Here is a 23,817-nt window from a genome sequence, read left to right as displayed (position 1 = left end):
AATTTGCATTATTCATTGAGTTTGCAAATATCATTATTTAGCATTATGTCTGCTTTTCGGAATGAAAGTTCTGTACAGCAGTATTGTATTTTTTATTCTCTGCCTTCATAGTGTCTTGGACTAACATGGCAATGAGGCTGTGAAGCTCGCTGATGAACACCACTCCATCCAACATAGATGGATGGATGGAATGGTGTCTTTGCTGATGTTAGGCTGGTTTGTGGCTGTGTTGCCATGGAAACTCATAACTCATGTTCTTCATCTCCTGATGTGCAGTTGTGTTGGTATTGCTTTCAGAGGCATTTCTGAACTCAGAAATGCCTCTGAAATTTCAACTGAGTACTTCAACCGAGGATAGATGACTTTTCTAACCATGTAAGAACTACAGCAGCCACTGGCCAACACTCATACACTGTTCAACTCTAAACATACCAAACAATTTTCTCTTCATTGTGTTATAGGTCCTGTGCTTTCATGTGTGAGATCATCATAAAATTTTTGACTGTAAATTGATATATTCACAGTATAACATATAAACTACAGGGTGTTCGGGATAAATTTGACAGTTTCGTAAGGAAAAAGAAAATCTTCTTTGTATCTATTAAATTTAATGAATTGACAAAAAAACATTACAGGCAGAGTTAATTACAATACTATCAACAAGATTTACTCAAAATAACCACCATTAGCATCGATCACAGCTTCAATTCTGCTTCGGAACCTCGAACAGTCTCCCTGGGAAGGGCCGCAAAAACTGTTTTAATTTTATCCATTAACTGGGCTTTTGTATTACTGGAAGTGCGATTGGTGTCTTTTTCAACTGCGCCCCATACAAAATAATCCATGGGGTTAAGGTCTGGGGAGTTTGGAGGCCAAACATTTGGACTGGTGAAGTCGTAGAAATTTTCAGACAACCATTTTTGACTTTTCCCAGAGGTGTGGCAAGGGGCCGAATCCTGCTGCCATACATACGGCCTACCATTGGCTACCCTTGTTATCCAGGGCTTGACTACAGTTAGCAACTCCACGAACAAAGCCCGAATTCCAATGCCAGGGTTCTTCAACACCTGTTCCTGCAGATTTGCGAGGAATTCTGCTGTACGAACGCAATCAGATCGTCTGCTAGGGATCTTTCTTCTTGCTACATCCTCGTAGTCACCATTGCAAGTCTCTAGTTCATGCCTGATTGTTTTTACTGTATTCAGGGAGCATTGGGCAGCAGTCGTAATATCCTTATTTTGATGGCGGGCACGAATCATCATGATACAAGTTATTCTCTTCCATGATTCAGGTGGGTTCCAGCTATCCATCCTTTCTGACATCTTGTATATGAATGAAGAAGGGTCCAAACTTTTAAATGAAGAGAAGTGTGTGTTAATACATGTAACTTACGGAAAAATATAATTAATTATAAATATGTCAAATTTATCCCGAACACCCTGTATAATGATACGTTAGACCTGGGCCACCATATCTGAAGTCACATAAATCACATTATGAAATTTAATAGAATAGAATACTAGATAGAAGATTCTGCCTTGAATAAAAACTTACACAATATTTTATGTATTTTGTTATGAATTACTTTATGTTTCGTTAAGTTCTCCATTCCATTTTTCTTTCCAACTCTATGGATATAGTATGATATTGCATCACCTTGTCCCAGTACACTTAACTTCCCTCTCTTAAAAATCAACAGTGTTTTCTGAATTGTTCATAGTTTCCTGCTTGAACTATTCCAGTTATTGCTTTTCTTTGGTGAAATTTACACCTTCCTTGGCCATTTTCCATGTCATAATCATTTGATAACTCTTGCCATTTGGTAGTATTGCAACTTTCTCTGTTATCACAGTATGATATTATTATTATTATTAGGAGAGACCTCCAAGGAGTAGGGGACTAATCGAGAGTGGTGATACTATTTGCATCAGCTGTCATACCTGTTCTTAAGTTCATTTACACTACTTGCACATACACACACCACATCCAACAGCAATCCATTCCAGTCACACACCACTCTATCAGAGAAAAATCTAGTCTTCATCCTTTCTTGATAGTATTCTCAACTTCCAAGGATACCCTTGCATCCTTTCCCTACCCCTCCATAAAATGAAAAATTCCATCTACTAAAATCCTGTATAACTCTTTCAGAAGTTTGTAAGTCTCAATCATATCATCCCTCTTTCTCCTGTTTCTTAGTGTCTGCAGTCAACAAATTCTCATTCGGTCTTCATAATCACTATTCCATCTTGATATCATTTTTAACTCTCTCCTTTGCACTCTCTCCGCTCTATTCCAGCATCACCATGGAAACCAGTAGACGAAGATATGCATGCAGTAGTCCAAGTGAGGACTTTAAAGTCAAATCCTTTAAAGAATCAAAATGACATCTTTATCTTTTACATGTCAGTGTTTGTTTCAGCATTGCAATTATCCTCTAAGTTGTATTTGCAGTCTTTGCTATATGGCCCTTGAACTTCGACATCCTGTCTACTACTAAAATTCCAAAAGTTTAGTAGTAGACAGAAACTGATTGTGCCATCAGCTTCTTCTGGCACAATCCCACCAATATAATATAACATTGGATATCTAATCTGACCGAAGTGCATGACTTTATATTTATTAAACATTGAATTGACATATATTCTCATATGCCCACAATTCCAGCCTATTCAAATCATTCTGCAAGTACTACATATCACCAGCACTCCTGATTACCCTACCTATCTTTACATCATCAGCAAATAGCTGTATGTCGTATGTCAGATCTTTCCCAATGTCATTAACGTGCAGATTGAATAACAATGGACCAAGGACTGATCCTTGTGGCACACCACTGATTACCTTAAATCTTGCAGACTCGCATCCTCCATATACCACTTTTTGATATCTGTTAGTCAACCATCCTCTTATCCATGCCGATATTTTATAATCCAATCTTATATTCTCTCCTTTATGCAACAGTCTTTCATGCTGTATTTTGACAAAAGCCTTAGCAAAATCCAAAAGTATCATGGTGTATCTCCATTCCTTGTGTGTAACTCAATAGTAACATTATTATAGAATGTGAGCAAGTTGCTTAAACATGACCTTCCCGTAGTAAACCCATGCTGTTCATTGCTAAGTAGAGATTCTCCGTCTACCCAATTTTGAATGCAAGCCGTAACCAACTTTTCGAAGCTCTTCACCATCACTCTAAAGATACTAATAGGTCAATAATTAAATACATCAGTCTTTTGCATTACCCTTGTGCAATGAGATGACCATACATTCTTTCTGCTGCTGTGGAATCTTCCCTGTTCTTAGACTCAAATTATATATCCTGGTCAAAGGAATAACCAGTTCAGCTGAACTGGTTATTCCTGAGTTTCTTCATCCATTGAAGAAGTAGCAGTGAGTGCAGTGTTGTATGTAGTCTTGCATACACAAGGTTGACAGCTTTTAGCAAAGTGAGCAATCATTAGTTGAACAATCTCTTTTGCATCTATCACTCACACACACACAAAATCTTAATCCATCTGCATGCACTAGTTATTCTTTCATATTCATTCTTTTATACTTGCAGCATAATGATAGAATTCTTTTGGCTTATCTTCAGCTTCCAGAGTCAATTTCTTTTTATACTCAAACTTAGCTTTCCATACCACAGTTGTGACTCTTCTGGCCTGCTGCTTATAATTTTAATAACTGACATCATCCTTATGCACACGGTATTCTTTCTACATTATCTTTTTCATATTAATATTTTGCTTAATTAGATTACACATCCATTTTACTCCTCCCCTATTTATTTTTTGAACTCTAGGAACACATTCTGATATTGCATCATTTAAGTATTTTTTAAACTCTTCCCATGTTGATATTCTTCCCATCCAACAGCTGATACCATGGTGCAGAACCCAGCATAACCCTCAGGTGGTCATAATTTCCTGCTTTTTAGTTCAGCATGTAATCTTTCCTGAATAGAGTATACTCACTTCCCAAGTGAGTACTATATGATCTCATCAACAACCAGAGGCAGAATAGTTAACATCTTTATTCTTACATGATTTCACAGCTACCCAACCAGTGTTTGGATAATTAGTCTCCCATTTTGATTTCTCATTTCTTGCCCATCATCTTTATTTGTTGATGCATTTCTTTATCACTAACAACTGATCCACTAAGTTCGTAACAACACCTCATATCTATTTGATCTTGTTAGACTCCACCTCACAAACGCTTCAAACTCACTGCTACATGAAAAACTATTAGTAGTATTACATTCATAGTTGTCAACTCTAACTAGATTCAAGTCATCTAATATTCATTATCAGTACATCCCTTTCTATCCTTCCTAAAAGTACTGTATCCTTTACAATCAAAACCAGTTAGTATGTCTGCTTCTGAAATTCAGGTCTCACTAATGCCTACAATCTCGACGTCTCTCTCTCATGAAGGGTATATCAGCAAAACATATCCTTAACTCTCATTCCTCTACCAATCACTAAATGTAATCTCCAACCACATAATCATCCTCCATTCTTTTTCAGACCATCTTGACCAAGGCAACAAGCTCTACCCCTTTTGTTTCTGACACACTTAACATTTGTGTACAGACATAATAAGTTACCTTCATACTGTTTTGTATACTCTTCTCTGTAGTCTGCATGACACAGTTGGACAACTTGTAGATTTTTGTTCTTATCTAGTTCCTTACTTATGCAGACATCTTTGTACATGCTTAATAGGTCCAAACCAGACGAACACAAAATTGTTCTCTCCTCATAATAATTTCTATAACAGTACCCATTCTCATCATTAATTCAGTTTCACTGATTCTCAGTGTTAGATCTCATACCAATTAATAATTTTTCAAGACTCATAATTCCAAATGCATGCAAGAGTAGGCCATCCCTCTTATACAAATCCATTCTTCTCTCAAACTCATTCACACATCAAAAACTTCACATCCATTCCTTCTACACAGCTTATGCATTAAGCTGTTCATCATCATAACCCTTCATCTTAATTCATTTCTATCATATCTAGGCAATATTCTTATGATTTTCACTTTCTCACTTTTTACTCTCACTTCTTCCAACAACCCTTTCATGTCCTCTCTGATACTGAATTTATTACTAGTTAAGTTGTTTGTCTCTACTAGAATTATGATCTCTTTTGCTTTGCTTTGCTGTCTTTAAATTGCATGTACTATATTTTTAATTTTTGCTCTTGGAAAACTTTAAGTTAAAACCCACTCATCAATGGCATGTTTTTTGACAGAGTCACCATAGAAGTTACATCCTTCTTTTTACACTCAACTCTGCTTACCTGATTTTCATTATGCACTAACTTACCTGATTCTGTACTTTGTTGTTTTTCATTTGCTGCTTAATTTCCTTATTCTCCCTGTGTTCCTCTAAATGCCATTCAACTTTCTATAATTCCCACATCATCTGTCTAATAATCTGATTTACCTTTGTGATTTTGGAGGTTGAATTATTTTCAATATCATTTTTAGCAGGGAAAGCATTCTTGTTCTTTACTTCACTGTTCTCATTAGCATTCCGTTTCTTGTGCTTTTTTGGTGCCATTTTACAGCTGTATTTAATATTACAATATCACAATTAACATGTTATAAAAACACTAAATACTCTAAAAACACGAAAATCTACTCTAATATACTATAAAACACTAATTTTCTAAGGAAAAACAATAAAAATCATTACTTTTACACGAGCACTAACCAACTACTCACAGTGTAAGCTCGAACCCAAAAGGAATCCAATATGTTTTTACTAAATTCAATACTCATATTGTGTTTACCCAATGTTTTACCAATCACCACTTCCAAGATACTAATTGTCTATAATTTGCTATCTCTGTCTTGGAGCCTCATTTATTTAGTGGAACTATTTTCTCCTATTTCCACTCTCTGGCACTTTCCCAGAGCTGAGACTTAAATAGCTTGGTTTGTGGAGATCTACTTCTCACACTGTTCCAATGACTATTTCTAATAATACTTCCATATCCTGTGTTGCCTCATTTACACTTCCTTGGAAATCATTATTTCAATCAAAAGTAATAGTAAATTCTTCTTCCTTCCCTTCTTCACAGCCTCAATCACTCACCTTGTTATCTCGCTTTGCACAATACTTGCCCTATTTTTATCATTCTTCACAACAGAATCCCTACACAACTCTCTTTCTCTCTCTCTCTCTCTCTCTCCTACTATTCTGCCTCCTGACCTACTACTGCTGTTGCCCACTTTTCTTATTCCACTTTAAACAGCTTATGGCTTCGCCAACCTTAACTCACTTTGCACCCATCTTGGTATATTCCTAAACCTTATCATTTCACTCCTTGATATATATATATGTGTAGAAAGTATTTTACCTTGGGTATAATAAATGTTAAAGATACCAAGCTATTTTAAACCTGGTTTTACTCCATTTCCCAAGTAAGCAAACAGACAAATAAGTCAAGTTTGCGCCTGCACGTAATGCAAGTCTAGCTGACCCTGCATGTAGTGCAAGACCAAGGTAACTCATGGTAAAAGTAGAATAAGCTCTGATCACTAATCTTAATATAATAGGGTCAGCTAGACTTGCATTATGTGCAGGCGCAAACTTGACTTATTTGTCTGTTTGCTTACTTGGGAAGTGGAGTAAAACCATGTTTAAAATAGCTTGGTATCTTTAACACACACACACACACACACATATATATATATGTGTGTGTGTGTGTGTGTGTGTGTGTGTGTAGTGCATATATATATATGCACAGGCAAATTCTCCAACATATGTTTACTGCTATCAATTCCTATATTAGTTGCAATGGATCGCTATCACTGGGAAACAGGAACGCAGTAGAAACAAGTCCATATTTTAACATTTTCCAATTTACCTTTCTTGTACAGTTCTGCTAGTGATTCTTAGGTCAGTTAATGAGTGATCCTTCATTCATTATCGTAATGCTCTTCCTAGATGTAGTATTTTTTTTACAAGTAACAGTTTTCAGTTAAAAATAACTTTTACTGAAGCAAATATATGTGCAGCCTGAAAATCCCGCTTTTAGCATAAATTTTGCATGGATACACAGCAGTGAATTAGATGAGATCCCTGAACTCACAAAGGGTATGTCATTAAAACATATCATTAATTCTTATTCCTTTCCCAGTCACTAAATGTAATATATATATATATATATATATATATATCTCCAACCACATAATCATCTTCCATTCTCTTTCAGACTAAGTTCACTCTGACATCGGTAGGCTGGTTAACATTATTTGATATTTCTAGCTTATGTAATGCTTTCCAGTTCCCATAGTTCATGCTTTGCAAAATTCTTAGCTCCGTGTAGATCATGGAGCAGCTGATTTCTGAAGGAAAGAATGAAGTCTTAATCTTTCTAAACCCCTTCTTATTACAGTAATCCTATGCTGACTGTCTTTTATCAAGAGATTTTTACCCTCACCTAATTTCTGGCCAACTGTGACTGCACTGTAATTCTTGCATTTATAATGCTCTTCTGAAACGTTACAAAATACATGGGTAGTTTGCGACTACTTGCACTACTGATGTTATATAGCATTTAGTGATCACAATTTGATAAATTTTGTTGGGATTGTGGATAGTGCTTGCTGTTATAGTTAATTCCTGAATTTTTAAAAGTAGTAAATCCTCTTAGAAAGTGTTTAAAAAATTTTTGTTAATATTAAATCAGCTTAATGCCATTGCCACTCAATTTGGGCTTATGATAATGGAGAACAAATGAAAATGGTGTTTATTGTACATTTAATTACATATTTGTTTTTATGAATATATGTACATGATGTGTATAGGTCAAAAGTGGTATCAGTATTTTATGTTCATTAGTCCTTACGGATTAATCTTTGACAAGGATACTAAGGAGAAAAAAAGTTTCCCTTATCCTAAACAATTGAATGGTTTACAATAAGCTTTCTTTTTCTTCTAAAGAAATTTTTATGCAGACTGTTTTATATATATATATATATATATATATAAATTTTATTTATTTTTGTCCAGCCAATCTTTATGAAGGATTACGAGCATGTGAAACAGCAGTAGAAGACATGTTTATCCGCAAGTTTATGTTTGGAACTTGGCATGGATTATTTCTTTCTGAAGTTATCATAAAGCGACGACATAATTTAATCGTCATTGCTGGTATTATACATCAAGTTATTCTTGCCAGAAAGATTTACTTTCTAATTGGATACACAGAGGAAATACTGAGCTATGTTCTCAAATGTCCTGTGAAATTAGAACTGCAAAGTACAGATGATAAAAAGAATGTTATATTCAAATATATATAATTTTTATAAATTCATATAGTGTTTTAATTGGTCTTTAAGGTTGATGTATATAATGTCTTAGAAAAGAAGCTAAAAATGAAAGTGTGTTTTACTTTATTTCTTATAATCTTTAGAGTTATAAAGCTCTTATTTATGGCACTGGTTTTAAAACAATATACAATACACACACACACACACACACACACACACACACGCATTTATACATTGCTACATATATGTCTAGACCTAAATTTTCCCCTTTTCAGTTTGATGTCTTCATATGGCTAACTTTTTTATGAGTCTTCTTCTTAGTGATTTTTTGTTTGTTGTTATGCTTCTTCAAGTATATTACACCTCTGATTGTTTTATAGTTCTTGATATTCATTTCTCTACACAAAAAAAAAAAAGTTTTAATGTATAGCTATAATATGCATATTTAAGGTAATTAAATATGCATATTAAACTAGTCCACATTTCTAGTAAAGTAAAACTCCTGATACTACCCAATAAGATTTTGTCCCTGTTTTTGTAATAAAAAATAAAGTAATCTCCTTTCAATAATAATCCTAACATGAGGTAATTTTATTTTCCACATGCTCCATTACATAAAATGCATATATTACATGTAGCTCTAAATATATTGAATAAAGAGCCAAAATTGAATAATGACCTTAAATATGCATATTTAAGGTAATTAAATATGCATATTAAACTAGTCCATATTTCTAGTAAAGTAAAACTCCTGATACTACCCAATAAGATTTTGTCCCTGTTTTTGTAAAAAAAAAAAAAAAAAAAAAAGTAATTTCCTGTGTTTTTCTCCTTTCAGTAATAATCCTAACATGAAGTAATTTTATTTTCCACATGCTCCATTACATAAAATGCATATATTACATGTAGCTCTAAATATATTGAATAAAGAGCCAGACTGGTGATCCCATGTGAAAATATTGCCATTCATCAACCCGCACTGGGCCAGCTTGGTGAATTTATGGCCTAACCTTCCAAGATGAATCCGACAGATATAAAATGGCCCTCGTTCCTTGGAGGTCAGATTGTTACCACCTATGGCAGCAAGCAGTTAAACATGAAGGCAGAGGGTGCTAAGAATCCCCAGGTAACCAGATCATGCTGCCATTGGAAACTAGACCTTGGGACGTTTAACTGAACTAAATGAAAGAGCTAAAGCCACTAAAATGGGACATTCTTGGACTGTATGAAGTTAGACGTAAGGGTGAAGAAATTCTTCAATTAAAAAATGGAGACATACTATATTATAGAGGCCAAGAAAGAATCAGTGGAGTTGAATTCTTGATCAACAAAAACTGAAGAACAGCATAATAGAATTTGATAGTATATCCAATCGAATAGCAAGTATTGTTGTTCAAATTTCAAAAAGATACACTCTTAAGATCATCCAAATCTATGCACCAACAATAAGTCATACTGACGAAGAAATTGAAGCCTTCTATCATGATGTATCCCAGCTCTACAATAAAGGAAAACATCATTTCAAAATTGTAACGGGAGACTTTAATGCTAGAATTGGTACACAACATTCAGATGAAAGCTCAATGGGATATTGGATATGGTAAGAGAGATGACAGAGGAGCAAGGTTAATAGAATTTGCAGAAAAAGAAAACATGTATATCATGAATTCCTTTTTCAAGAAAAACACATAGAAAGTGGACATGAAAAAGTCCAAATGAAAAAACTAGTGAAATTGACTTTATCCTCAGCAATAAGAAAAACATCTTTCAAGACTGTTCTGTTATAAACACCTTCAACATTGATAGCTACCATCATATGGTATGCAGTAAAATCTAAATAAACTACCAAAAAGATATAAGAGAAATGTTTCGGAGATCAAAGCAAAACATAGATGTTCACAAACTCAACATTAAAAAGGATATATTCCAACATGAACTAAACATCATCATCATCATCAAATTCCTGCCATGTACCCACAAGGGGTGTACAGGATATGATAGGTACTACATGAAAAAATGAAAAGGGGTGCTTAAGGGTCAAAGCTGTGTAACTGAGAGGAGACCTCCACATAGCCTTTAAAGGAATGCGGAGAACCGACCAGGGCTTCTGACCTAATGTCCAATCCTCTCCTTCTCGTGGCACACCCTGTTGGGTATCTACTTGGATACTGAATGAACGAGGTGGCAATTTGGAATTTAGCCGACCAAATTGTATTCTTATTGGTTAAACCAAAATAAAAAATGATGGTACAACATGAACTAAACACTAGATTTAAATATCTTATTTAAATCTAGTGTTTAGTTTAGTTTAGATGACAATGCTGATCTCTCAGAAAGTAATGACATTATTACCCAAAACCTTTTACGGTGCTCACTTGAATTAGTTGGTACCACAGAACAGAAACAAGACAAAATTCTGAAGAAACAAAACAGCTTATGAATAAACGAAAAGAAATGAAACAATCGGTTAACCTATAGAATAAAATTGAATACACTGAATTGTACAAAATGATCAGAAAATGTATCACAGAAGAAATAAGAAAATTCAATTGTAAATTTATACAAACAATTGAAAACAACTGTAGTATCAAAAAAGCTAAACAGCAATTAATGAACAGCAACAAACAGATGGTTGCAGTCAAACTACAAGATGGAACCATCACCAGAGATAGATATGCTATGGCAAAAAGAGTTTTTTGCTATAGCATTTTAAAGAATTTTATTCAGTATTATATCAGGTTGATGAAGTAAATGAAGAAGAAGACATCTACGAAACAGCTGAAGTACCACAGATTCTACCAGAAGAAGTTATGTGGAGCATCAAAGCTTACAAAATGGGAAAGCTGCAGGTTTGGATGGAGTTATAGCTGAACTTCTAAAAACAGGTGGAGAAATAATCTACAACTCCTAGCAAAACTATTTACTTTATGCTTGAAGAAAAATGATGGTAGCCTTACTCCAAGAACATGGAGGAAGTCTACCCTAATTCTGCCTACATAAAAAAGATGAGGTAGAAGACTTGATGAACTACCGACCTATCAGTGGTTTACAGAGTGTTTACAAAAGTCTTAGCTTATAGGCTTCTGCGACTCTAGACCTAACACAACCAAAAGAACAGGCAGGCTATTGAAGGGCCCTTAATACAATGGACCATATTCAAGTTGTACAGCAGATTATTGAACAGTGTAATGAATATCAATTACCACTATCTCTTGGTTTTATTAACTATGAGAAAGCCTTTGATTCACTTAAAACTTGTGCAATACTTAAAAGAATTACATGGAAGAGCCATACACCAGCGCCACAGCAGCAATTCATTTCAATGTAAACATCTCTACTGTGGAAATACTGAGAGGTATAAGGCAGGGTGACACAATATTTCCAAAATTATTCATAGTGTGCCTAGAAGAAATATTCAAACTTCTTGATTGGGAAGGGAAAGGTCTGAAGATAAATGGAAGATATTTAAGCCATTTATGCTTTGCAGATGACAGTTATCTTTACTTCAACTGCGCATGAATTACAGACTCATATCTATGAACTCCAAATTACTAGCAAAACAGCTGACTTAAAGATAAACCTAAAGAGAACCCATGTTATGTTCAGTAGCTATGTCCAACCAGAAATAATAAAAATCAATAATGAGGAAATTAAACAAGTAGATTATTACATATACTTAGGACAACAGATATCAATGAAACAAAGTATCATGGATGAACGTGTGGACAGACTTATGTGTTCGTCGAACATGTTGTTTATTTTTTAACGGTATATATTAGAACACAGAAACTAAGTAAATAATTAATTTATTAACGTATTGCTGATATTTCGCTTGTGTTATAACCAGCATCTTCAGAGCACAAAAACACAGTTTGTCACAATACGTGAGACTATAGCAACATGGTGTAATCAACGGACTAGTTAAACAAAATTGTAGCAGCAACACAAAGATAAGACTAGAGGCCTAAAAAAGGAGCCCTGGGAGACAGTCATCCTAAGAAAAAACTAGTACCTTTTTTTTTTAGGACTCTAGTCTTATGTGATAGTTGCATTTTTTTTTTTTTTTTTTTTTTTTTTTCAGATAGAGGGCGCCAAAAATCGGGACTCTAGTCTTTGTGTTGCTGCTACAATTTTGTTTAACTAGTTTCGTTGATTACACCATGTTGTTATAGTCTCGCATATTGTGACAAACTGTGTTTTTGTGCTCTGAAGATGCTGGTTATAACATCAGCGAAATATCAGCAATAAGTTAATAAATTAATTATTTACTTAGTTTCTGTGTTCTAATATATACCGTTAAAAAATAAACAACATATCATGGATGAAATTAAAAGGTGCACGATGCTTGGATGGAAAGCATTTGGAAAATTACATTCAATATTCAAAAGCCAACTACAATTATGCCTGAAGAGAAAAGTTTTCAACCAATATATTCTTCCTATACTGACAAATGGCTGTGAAACATGGACACTGAATGCAAAGGAAATTCAAAAATTAAGAACAACACAATTTAGTATGAAAAGAAGTATTCTTGGTATCACAAGATTGGATCACAAAAGGAATAAACCAAAGTCTTTGACATCATATGAAGAGGAGTGAAACATCTAAAGTAGCAATGGGCTGGGCATATTTTGCTCGAAGACAAGATCAACGATGAACTAAAGAAGTACTAGATTGGATTTCACGAGAGGAAAAATGACCACGACATCGACCTAAATCACGCTGGATTGATGATTTCATCAGCGTTGCAGTAGTGACATGGGAAAGGAGAGCCATGGACAGACAGTTTTGGAGTAATCTTGGAAAGGCCTTCATCCAGCAGTGGATCGACAATGGCTGATAATGATGATTACATGTAGCATTTACATAATTTGATTAACATCGATATTACATACATTTTTTAATCCCCTTTCTCTCTCTCTCTCTCTATATATATATATATATATATATATATTAAGGATACCAAGTAATTTTATAAAAATTACTTGGTATCCTTAATAATTTTTTTTTTACTTCTCCCAAGTAAGCAAAACAGTTAAGTTTGTGCCTGAACATAGTTCAAGTCTAAAGGTAGTGCAACACCAGGGCTACTCGTTGTAAAGGTGGGTAAAGCTCTGATCACTATTCTTAGTATTTCCCATAATGTAAAACACATCTCACTAAGAGATGTATACTGTTATACATTATGGGGGGGGAGGGTCACTACCCAGACCGGATTCAACCTTTTTTGAGGTCTCCTCAGTGAGTAGCTAAACCATGAAATACCAAGGTTTTTAGTAATACAGAGCCTTATCAACTTTACCTATACAAGTTGTGCTACAAGGTGCTTTTACTTTGAATAAGAAACTCTGGATGAGATAAAGATGTGAAAAGTTTTTTACCTTGGGGATAATATATATTAAGGATACCAAGTAATTTTGTAAACTTGTTTTTTTTTTGTTTTGTTTTTTCTCCTTCTCCCAAGTAAGCAAAACAGTTAAGTTCGAACGTAGTTCAAGTCTAAAGATAGTGCAACACCAGGGAAACTCGTTGTATAGGTGGGTAAAGCTCTGATCACTATTCTTAGTATTTCCCATAATGTAAAACACATCTCGCTAAAAGGTGTATAACAGTATACATCTCAAAAACCTTGGTATTTCAGGGTCTAGCTACTCACTGAGGAGACCTCAAAAAGGTTGAAACCGGTCTGGGTAGTGACCCCCCCACCCACACACACACCCATAATGTATAACAGTATACATCTCTTAGTGAGATATGTTTTACATTATGGGAAATATTAAGAATAGTGATCAGAGCTTTACCCACCTTTAGACTTGAACTACGTTCAGGTGCAAACTTAACTGTTTTGCTTACTCAGGAGAAGGAGTAAAAAAAACCGAGTTTATAAAATTACTTGGTATCCTTAATATATATATCATCCCCAAGGTAAAAAACTTTTCACACACACACACACACACACACACATATATATATATACACACACAGGGCTTTTTTTCTAAATATAAGTTTACCAGAACTCTACCATCTCATCTCATAACACAAGAAAATCGAAACATACCAGGCCTTTGAAGCTCTCGCTCTTTTACTTTTGACAAACGGATATTATATATTACCTTGATGGACCTGTGTTTCACTCAGGATTTCTCAATAAGTGTAGGTCACAAAGATGCCTCCAACAATCTCAATCTTGAGCCTCTCTGTTCCTGTTATACCCATAGATTTCAATAGTGGATCTTCCCATCTTGTAGGTGGTCTTCCTGGTTTTCTCTTTATTCTTGGTTGCCAGTTGAGTATTCTATATGTCCATCTGTTATCCCTGAGTCTGGCTCTGTGACCTGCCCATCTCATCTTGCTTTCATATACTGCAGTTACCACATCTTTTATGCCTGATCTCTTTCTTAGTTCTGTGTTTCTAACATGTTCCATTTTGCTGATGTTACAAATCCTGCGCTCTGTTGCACACTGAGGTATTCTGAGAGTCTCTTCTTTTCTTGTCGTGTTCCATGTTTTTGGTCCATGTGTGAGTGATGGAAGAATATCATCTTTTATTGTTGTGTTCCATGTTTCTGATCCATGTGGTCACAGAGCCAGACTCAGGGATAACAGATGGACATATAGAATACTCAACTGGCAACCAAGAATAAAGAGAAAACCAGGAAGACCACCTACTCTGTGACCTGCCCATCTCATCTTGCTTTCATATACTGCAGTTACCACATCTTTTATGCCTGATCTCTTTCTTAGTTCTGTGTTTCTAACATGTTCCATTTTGCTGATGTTACAAATCCTGCGCTCTGTTGCACACTGAGGTATTCTGAGAGTCTCTTCTTTTCTTGTCGTGTTCCATGTTTTTGGTCCATGTGTGAGTGATGGAAGAATATCATCTTTTATTGTTGTGTTCCATGTTTCTGATCCATGTGGTCACAGAGCCAGACTCAGGGATAACAGATGGACATATAGAATACTCAACTGGCAACCAAGAATAAAGAGAAAACCAGGAAGACCACCTACAAGATGGGAAGATCCACTATTGAAATCTATGGGTATAACAGGAAGAGAGAGGCTCAAGAGTGAGATCGTTGGAGGCATCTTTGTGACCTACACTTATTGAGAAATCCTGAGTGAAACACAGGTCCATCAAGGTAATATATAATATCCATTTGTCAAAAGTAAAAGAGCGAGAGCTTCAAAGGCCTGGTATGTTTCGATTTTCTTGTGTTGGAAGAATGTCACTATTAAATAGTTTTACCTTTGCAGAGATGTCAGGATTTGGATCAGTAAGTGTATCTTTTAGTCTGTTGAATGATAGCCATGCAGCTTTTTTTCTTTTTGCTAGTTCTTCAGATAAATTGTTATTAATTTTTATTGTTTGTCCTAAGTAATTGTAGGAGTCAACTTGTTCTATAAGGATGTTATCAATACATAGGTGACTGTCACGTGTGTAGATGTTTTTGATCTATTTTGTTTTTTTTTCTAGATTCATTTCTAAGCCACTGCTGTTTGTGTATATTTTTTCACTCATTTCTTCTAGATCTTTTGGGTTGTGGGATATCAGTACCAGATCATTGGCAAACATAAGGATTTGTATTTTTTCACCATCTATGCTTATTCCTCCATTTAGGTCTATTTTTTCAGATGTATTCTAAAGTGCTGGTAAATAGATTTGGGGAGATCACATCGCCTTGCCTGACTCCTCTCTTTATATCTATATTTATAGGTTGATCAAATAGGGTTATTTGTGTGGTCTGATTTTTGTTAATATCTTTTATCATGTGGATGTAAGTAGGGTCCACATTTATTTCCAGTAAGGCAATGATGACTGCATTGTGTTCTGTGGTATCAAATGCTTTTTCAAAATCAATAAAGAAGAAATATAGAGGGATTCGGTATTCTCTGCATTTTTCTGTTAGTTGTGAAATGACCTGGATATGATCCATTGTGGAGAAGCCTCTTCTGAACCCTGCCTGCTCTCTACTGGAGTTGTTTTTGAGAGTGTTTAGGATTCTTTTCAGTATTACTCTGTTCATGATTTTATGATGAATGTGAAGAGTAGACAGATTGGACAATAGTTTTTTTATGCCTTCCTTGTAGCCTTTTTTTGAACAGAAGTATGGTTTTTGTCTTCCATTCGTCTGGAATCTTTCTTTCTTTGAAGTACCACGTGAATCTGGCAGCCATGGCTTTGAAAATAATTGGTCCACCTTGTTGGATTTCTTCAGCCTTAACATGATCAGGACCTTTACTCATTTTCTTAAGGGTATGTTCTATTTCTTCTGGAAGTACATCTGGTATATTGTTTGGTTTTGGAATGATAGGTTCTGACTTGGTTGCATAGAGATCATTATAAAAATTCTGCACAATTCTTCTATCCTTTTTCTATTAGTATGTTTTTCTCCATTTTCTTCACAGTCAATTCCATCCACAAGCAAATGGAATTGACTGTGGAACTGTTTAAAATTTAAGTCTTTCTCTATTTTTTTTCAGGCTGGTTTTTGCCTGCACTGCTTCTCTTAGTTTTTGTATCCTGAAAGCTTTGTAGTGTTTTGGAATTCTTTTCCTTAGTAACTTACAGATAATTTTGTATTGTAGAAAATGTTCTTCAGATTTCTTCAGTTCTTTTCTCTTTTTCAGTAGTTCTATAGTTTGAGGTGAGAGTCAGTCTCTTTTCTTTTGTTTCACAGGAATTTCTGATTTTTTCTTGCACTCATTGAATTTATTAATAAAGTCAATATAGTCATCATTTATGTAACAGTTCTTAATAATCCACTCGGTCTCTTCTATGTACTTTCTGAACTTGTGGTAGTCTATTTGCTTGGGTTGTCTTTTGTGGTTTGATGTTGCCCTGATATGTTCTTTTTTGTGGTCTATTCTTATAATGTCTCTGAGGAGTCTGTGGTCAGAATCTATGTTGAAGTATGTTTCACCTATTGTACTAACATTTTGTACCAGTCTTTTACAGTCTGTTAAAATGTAGTAAATTTCATTTTTTGTGTCTCCATTCGGTGATTGCCAAGTCCATCTTCTTTCTGGGCGTTTGTTGAAAAAAGTGTTCATGCTTAAGAGTTGTTCAGCTGCAGCAAATTCAGCTAATCTCTCTCCTCTTCTGTTTCTTTCTCCCAGGCTATGTGGTCCTATAAACTTTTCGTTTTCTTTTCCACATCCTATTTTGGCATTAAAGTCACTACCAACGAATGTGTATGTTGACTTGTAATTTAATGCCTCTTCAAGATTCATGTTAAAAGTTTCTATTTCTTGATTATCAGCTACAAATGTTAGAGCATAGCAGGATATTAATTTTATTGTTCTATTGTTCTCTATTCCAGTTACGAGTACACCTATTCTTTTGGATATAATGTTACAAGAAAGGATGCTCCGAGGAGTATCTGAGCCATTGTACCATCTTGCTATCAGTTCTTTCAATCTTTTTGTTTCATTCACTAGCAGGATATCCAAGTTGATATTGGCTAGTTCTTTGATTAATAAATCTATTCTGTAGTTTCTTGCCAAAGTTGGAGTATTGAGTTTACCGATTGCCATTTTCATCTGCGAGATTCTTAGCACCCCTAGCCTCACTCAGTGCCTTATCGGTGCTGTAGAAAGATGAGTGTGGGCCATTTCTGTTATTGTAGTGGCATCTTTGTTGTGGTCACATATACACTTCTCCTGACCAGGGTTGTAGTGTTTGCCAGAGCTCTGTTAGTGGTGTTGGGTCCAGGTCCGATAATGGTTAGGATTCCTAACATCCCAGGATGCACCACGGGGAGTTAGAGTTGGACTTTGCACCCCTATTATATATATTTTATTATATATATCATATATAATTTTATATATATATATATATATATCAAATGGAAATAAAACATTGAATATTAAAGCAAAGGTGAAAAAAAGTTTAAAAAATATCTAAATTTTCACAATAGCTTCCAAATTGGGCTCATCACATTGGTGTTGCCATCTTCACGAGTTCGTTCCTTACTCTTCGTGTCTGTTGCTAGATGTCTGCCTTTCAGCCAGGAATTGATGTATGGTAAGGGTTGAAAAATAGGCCGAGGAGGCCTAACCAGCTTGATGAACATCAGTACTCACGGTCTTCATTTGTAGAGAAGCTCTTGTCGGCGTGAAAATCAGGTTCATCTGGGAAAAGCCACACTCACAATCAGCAGTAGAAATGGGGATGCTGTTGATAGTGGTTATTAACTGCATTAGTGCAGAAGGCATTTTCTTCTCTGTCAGGAATTCACAAAAATCTCTAACAACCTGTCTTTCTGGAATTCTTAGCCTCTTACACAAACTCTCCACTTCAGTCTCACCGAAAGTAACATTCCTTTCAGCGCCATCTGGCCAACATGCTGGATACAACACTTTTGTCCATTCTGGAATTTACATCTCTTCTGCAGATAGAAGGCGATTTTCCATTCGTTGTTTCAAGCAGTCATAATATTTTGTAGGATCAAGAGAACGACTCACATCAACTGGTTACCCTCTTCTCCAAAGTCATTTTTATTATGAATCACGATAAAAAGGCCCACCATTGATTTTCCTGTCTTTAAACAGCCGAATCTGCCTTGATATACTGCTATGAGCTTTGTAGAGTGTAATATCCATTGCTTGCAGTTCAACACTAAGCTCTGACAATTCTTGGAGAGCATCACGCATCACTCCAAGATCCAAAACAAAATCAACACTTGTTATTTTCTTCAAAAGGCTTTCATACATTACTCTTTCAGACTTGTCTCTGTTTTCATCTTGTTTTGCTGCTGTAAAATGAGCCGCAAGTGCTTCATAAACTTTCCAGACCGTGGAAACACTTCTAAAACTAGAAGCCACCCAACGTGTACTTAAAACTCTTCCAATTTTGAAGGATTTCCTTGTCAAGATCTTCAGCTACTTTGCCTAGTTCTCTGACATTTTTGGGTGACTGGTGATAGAGACAGTAAAGTTTGTCTAGAAATGACTTGAAGTGGTTGATTTGTTCTGGGAAGTCTTTTTTTGCAACATCACCAACAGAGAGCTCGAGTCTATGGTTGTGTCAACCATAGATTCGAGTCTATGGTTGAACCGAATTATGGGGATAACGTTCCTTAATCAAAGCCAAACCGAATTATGGGGATAACGTTCCTTAATCAAAGCCACTACTCCTTTTTTCATACCCAACATCACAACTGCTCCATCACAGGCAATGGCAACAAGATTTTTCTTCAAATAATCATCCTGAAACCCCAATTCATTAAGGGTATTCATCAAGTTATGGAAATACCTTGTGCAGATACATTTTCTAACTCTACATTGTCAATAAAAATATTTGTGTGTTGCTCCATATCAGGTAGCATTGCGCATACATATATTATTAATGATGACAACTGTCTAATAGTGGTGCTTTCATCAATCAAAAGGGAAATATCACAGTTTGACTCTTATTTTTTTCATTTCAATATGATTTGTTATATTTATGCAAGCATTTGTAGAATGTTGGTTGGTTTATAGTTTATTTGGCAAAAAAACTACAAAGGTCATACTGTGCCATACTAAAAGTTACAGCAGCATCTCTAGGTAAACAGAACTGCTGTAGAGGGCACAACAGCACACAAGGTCAGAGGTTATTACAGTTGTGCAAAAATAGTTAACAATATAAGTTAATACATAATATATGAAACACTAAGCCAAGGAATGCAGTATCTACATATATGTAAAATTATAATAAATGCCTTTATAGCAGTACAAAAATAGGCAAAAAGGGATTATTATACGATATGCATGGATGAAAATTAAATTTAGCAATGCAGTAGAAACAGAATTTAGAATACATATAAACAGAATTACTAGAAAGTACACAAATAGGTAAGATGTCCTACAGCACTACATGATTATTCGAAAAATAAAGTAGTAAATAAAATGCATACACAAACTGTATGTTAAGTGATGATGCAGTATCTACATATAAACAAAATTACTGCAGAGGTTCAGCAGTACATAAATAGATAACTATAGGTTAACATATATATATATACAAAACAAGTCAAGGAAAGCAGTGTCTATATCTAGTAAGATTACAACAAACATTATTATACTAATACTTAAAGGAGTCAGAAAGGAATTATTATACAGTATTGATGCATAAAATTTAAGTTTAGCATTATGGTATTTACATATTAACAAAATTACAGCAGGGTGATACAAGATCAAGGCCCATGGTACTACATAATTGATCAGATTTAGCCTAATGAATAATATATATGTATAAAAGTTAAGTTATGCAAAAAACAAGTATTTACATATAAACAAATTTATGGTCAAATGTGTTTGTACAAATTAATTCTTTCTAAAAAATTAAAAACATCATGCCTAAGTCTGCTAGCATTTCCCTGAGTGTATATGGCTTGGTTAGATAGGTGAAAATTTCATTCCTCTCTCGTGTAAATTTTTGACAATCTACCAGAATATGATGAATAGTGAGATATGTGTTGCATTTTTTACATATGGGAGGGTCATCAGCTCTCAGTAAATGAGAATGCGTAAGGTGACTATGACCTGTGCGGAGCCTAGCAAGGACAGCCTCCTCCCTTCTCTTTGTACGTTCACTAGAATGCCAGTGTTTAATTTCAGGTTTAATGTTATATAATTTGTTTGTTGATGTTTCTTGCCATGTTAACTCCCACTGAGCAATTAGCTTTGATCTTATAAGTTGTCTATAGTCTATATGGAACTATCAATTAGTATGTGGAGACGGTATGGGCTGATTTAACAGCTGCATCTGCAGCCTCATTTCCTTTGATTTCGATGTGGCTGGGAATCCAGCAGAACTGAACATTGAAATTAAGGATTTTCATTTTGTGAAGCAGGTGTAGCATTTCATAAAGTACTGGATGAGGATTATACATAGGAGAGGAGATAGCCTGTAAAGAGCTCAATGAGTCTGTATAAATTATACACTTTTGGTAGCAGTTTTCTTTTATATGCACAAATGCAAGCTGAATGGCATGTAACTCTGCTGTATAATTACTGCAGTCAGGTGGGATCTGATTTGAGATAATAATGTCAGGAAACACAGCAGCACAGCCAACAGAGGTGTTAGTTCTTGAACCATCAGTATAGATGAGTAAGAAATCAGTGTGTGCTGCTCTTGTGCATTAAACAGTTGCAGGTAAATGGATGATGGGGGTATAAGATTTCTCTAGCTGACAAAGTGAGAGGTTGCAGGATGGTGTGCAAACCTGCCATGGAGGAATCTGTTATGCTTAGTGTAGCTAATGTTGTCAACATTTATACTAACAGCTTGCACAGTTTGTTTAATGCGCTTACCAAAAGGATGTATAGCAGTTTGATGTGTGTGTGATATTGAGCTTTCCAATGCAGAGAAAAGATACTATTCCATGTAGGGTGATCTGGGAGAGATTTTATTTTTAGGACGTAATTAAGAGACAACTGTTTCCATCAAAGTGATAGAGCTGGTTCATTTGCTTCTACATAGAGACTTGGAGTGGGTGAGGTGTGAAAGACACCAGTAGCTATCCGTATATCCTGATGATGGATTGAATCCAACCATCGTAGGTTACTCTGTCTTGCTGAACCATAGACTTGGGACCCATAATCCAGCTTTGAACGTATAAGTGCACGATAAAGATGAAGCAATGAAGCTCGATGAGCACCCCACCCAGTAGAGGATAGAGTGCGAAAGAGGTTCAAAGTTCTTTTGCACTTTTCTCTTAGTTGACAAATGTGTGCTAGAAATGTGAGTTTTCTGTCAAAAACGAGTCCCAAGAACTTGGTTTCTGTAGTTACTGGAATAACAGTAGGTCCCATTCTTAGTTCAGGACCTGGGTGATGAGTGCGTTTTCGATAGAAGTGTACACAGACACTTTTTTCTGTCGAAAACCTAAACCCATTATTAAGAGTCCACAGCGAGACATGATCAATTGTTTGCTGAAGTTGTCTTTCAATTACCCTCATGTTACGTGAGTAACAATAAATTGTGAAGTCATCAACATATAGAGCATTGTCTACAGTGGGAGGAAGCTGTTCAATGATTGAGTTGATTTTAATAGCAAAAAGGGTTACACTTAAGACAGAGCCTTGGGAACACCTTGTTCTTGAAGATATGGTCGAGATAGCGTACTTCCCACTCTGACTTGGAAAGTTTGCCTGGACAGGAAGTTTTTAATAAATATAGGGAGGTGTCCTTTGAGACCTAGGTTATAGAGGTCTTTTAATATGCCATATCTCCAGGTTGTGTCATAAGCTTTTTTCCATTTAAAAAAAAAAAAACCGAGACAAGATGTTCTCGCTTCAGAAATGCATCTCTTATACAAGTTTCTAACTGAACTAAATGGTCTAAAGTTGATCGATGTCTACGGAAACCACATTGTGTATTGGAAAGAAGACTGTTGCTTTCTAAATACCAGAGAAGTCTGGCATTAACCATTTTCTCTAGTATCTTACAAAGACAGCTGGTCAGAGCAATGGGTCGATAATTATTTGCTTGTGTTGGATCTTTTCCTGGTTTTGGGATAGCAATGACAATTGACTTATGCCAAGAATTTGGAAACTCTTCCTCTACAAGTATTCTATTGTATAATAAGAGAAGAAGATGATGGTAAATGTTTTATCATTTCATAATGGATGTCATCAGGTCCTACTGCACTAGGGTGAGATTGTAGGAGAGCTCTTTTTAGTTCCTCCTTGACAAATGGCTGATTATATGGCTGAAGAATGTTGGTAGAAAAATTAAGCCTTTGTTTCTCTTGCTGCTCTTTCAGTATTAAAAATTCCGGAGAATATGAAGCTGTTGCCGAGATTTTAGCAAAAGTTTCTCCCAAAGTATCTGCAATAGTTTTGAGATCAGCAAGAACACTTTCATTATAGTCTAAGGTGGACAAACAATGTTTAGTATATCTGCCTTTCATTTTCCGGATTTTATCTCATACAATTTTTGGACTGGTCATTTGATTAATCGATGTTGTAAATTGGATCCAAGATTGTTTTTGACTCTAACGTCTTACAAAACTTGCTTTGGCTTGAGCACGCTTGAAAGTTATTAAATTTGATGTGGTGGGGTATCTACGAAATATGCTCGATGCTCTGTGTTGATCTTTTTTTGGCTTCCTGACATTCTGGGTTCCACCAAGGCTTTGGATAGACTGGAAATCGAGATGATGCTTTTTGGGATGGAGGTTGTTGCTGTCTGAACAATGCATTCTGTTATATATATTACAGCTTCATTGATAGGTGTTTGACTGATGGCATCAGCATTAAATTTTGCAAGATGAGAGAAAGTGTTCCAATCAGCCTGATCCATTTTCCATATAGGTATCCATGTGGGTGAACATGGGTCCTGTGAAGACATTGTACAAAGAACAGGAAAGTGATCACTTCCATATATGTTCTTTTCAACGTCCACACAAGCAGTGGAAGAATGGAAGGGGAACAGATTGCAAGATCAATTGCAGAATATGAGCGGGTAGGCACATGGAAGAAAGTATTGAGTTTGTTATTTAGAAGGGAAAGATTATTATTATGAAGAATTT

General features: G+C 35.4%; 2 protein-coding genes across 4 annotated transcripts in view; one reads left to right on the top strand and one right to left on the bottom strand.

Moving 5' to 3' along the window:
* The window catches only part of mRpS24 (mitochondrial ribosomal protein S24), a 56,126-nt gene extending 47,704 nt beyond the window's left edge, over positions 1-8,422 (top strand). For all 3 annotated transcript variants that reach the window (XM_090404532.1, XM_090404531.1, XM_090404529.1), the window contains exon 3: positions 8,037-8,422. In XM_090404532.1, coding sequence (XP_090260658.1) covers positions 8,037-8,326 — 290 coding nt within the window. In that variant the 3' untranslated portion in view covers positions 8,327-8,422. The remainder of the gene's footprint in view (positions 1-8,036) is intronic.
* A 124-nt stretch (positions 8,423-8,546) lies between these two features.
* Positions 8,547-23,817, bottom strand: part of LOC150099519 (cilia-and flagella-associated protein 96-like) — a 69,901-nt gene continuing 54,630 nt past the window's right edge. The window contains exon 7 of the mRNA XM_090404527.1: positions 8,547-8,694. Coding sequence (XP_090260653.1) covers positions 8,568-8,694 — 127 coding nt within the window. The 3' untranslated portion in view covers positions 8,547-8,567. The remainder of the gene's footprint in view (positions 8,695-23,817) is intronic.

The sequence above is a fragment of the Typopeltis vanoorti genome, chromosome 14, assembly GCF_054136105.1.
Source record: "Typopeltis vanoorti isolate ZY-2024b chromosome 14, IOZ_Tvanoo_1.0, whole genome shotgun sequence".
NCBI classification, from domain to species: domain Eukaryota; kingdom Metazoa; phylum Arthropoda; class Arachnida; order Uropygi; family Thelyphonidae; genus Typopeltis; species Typopeltis vanoorti.
The sequence above is the reverse complement of the archived record's forward strand: the minus strand, read 5'-3'. Positions and strand labels throughout refer to the sequence as shown.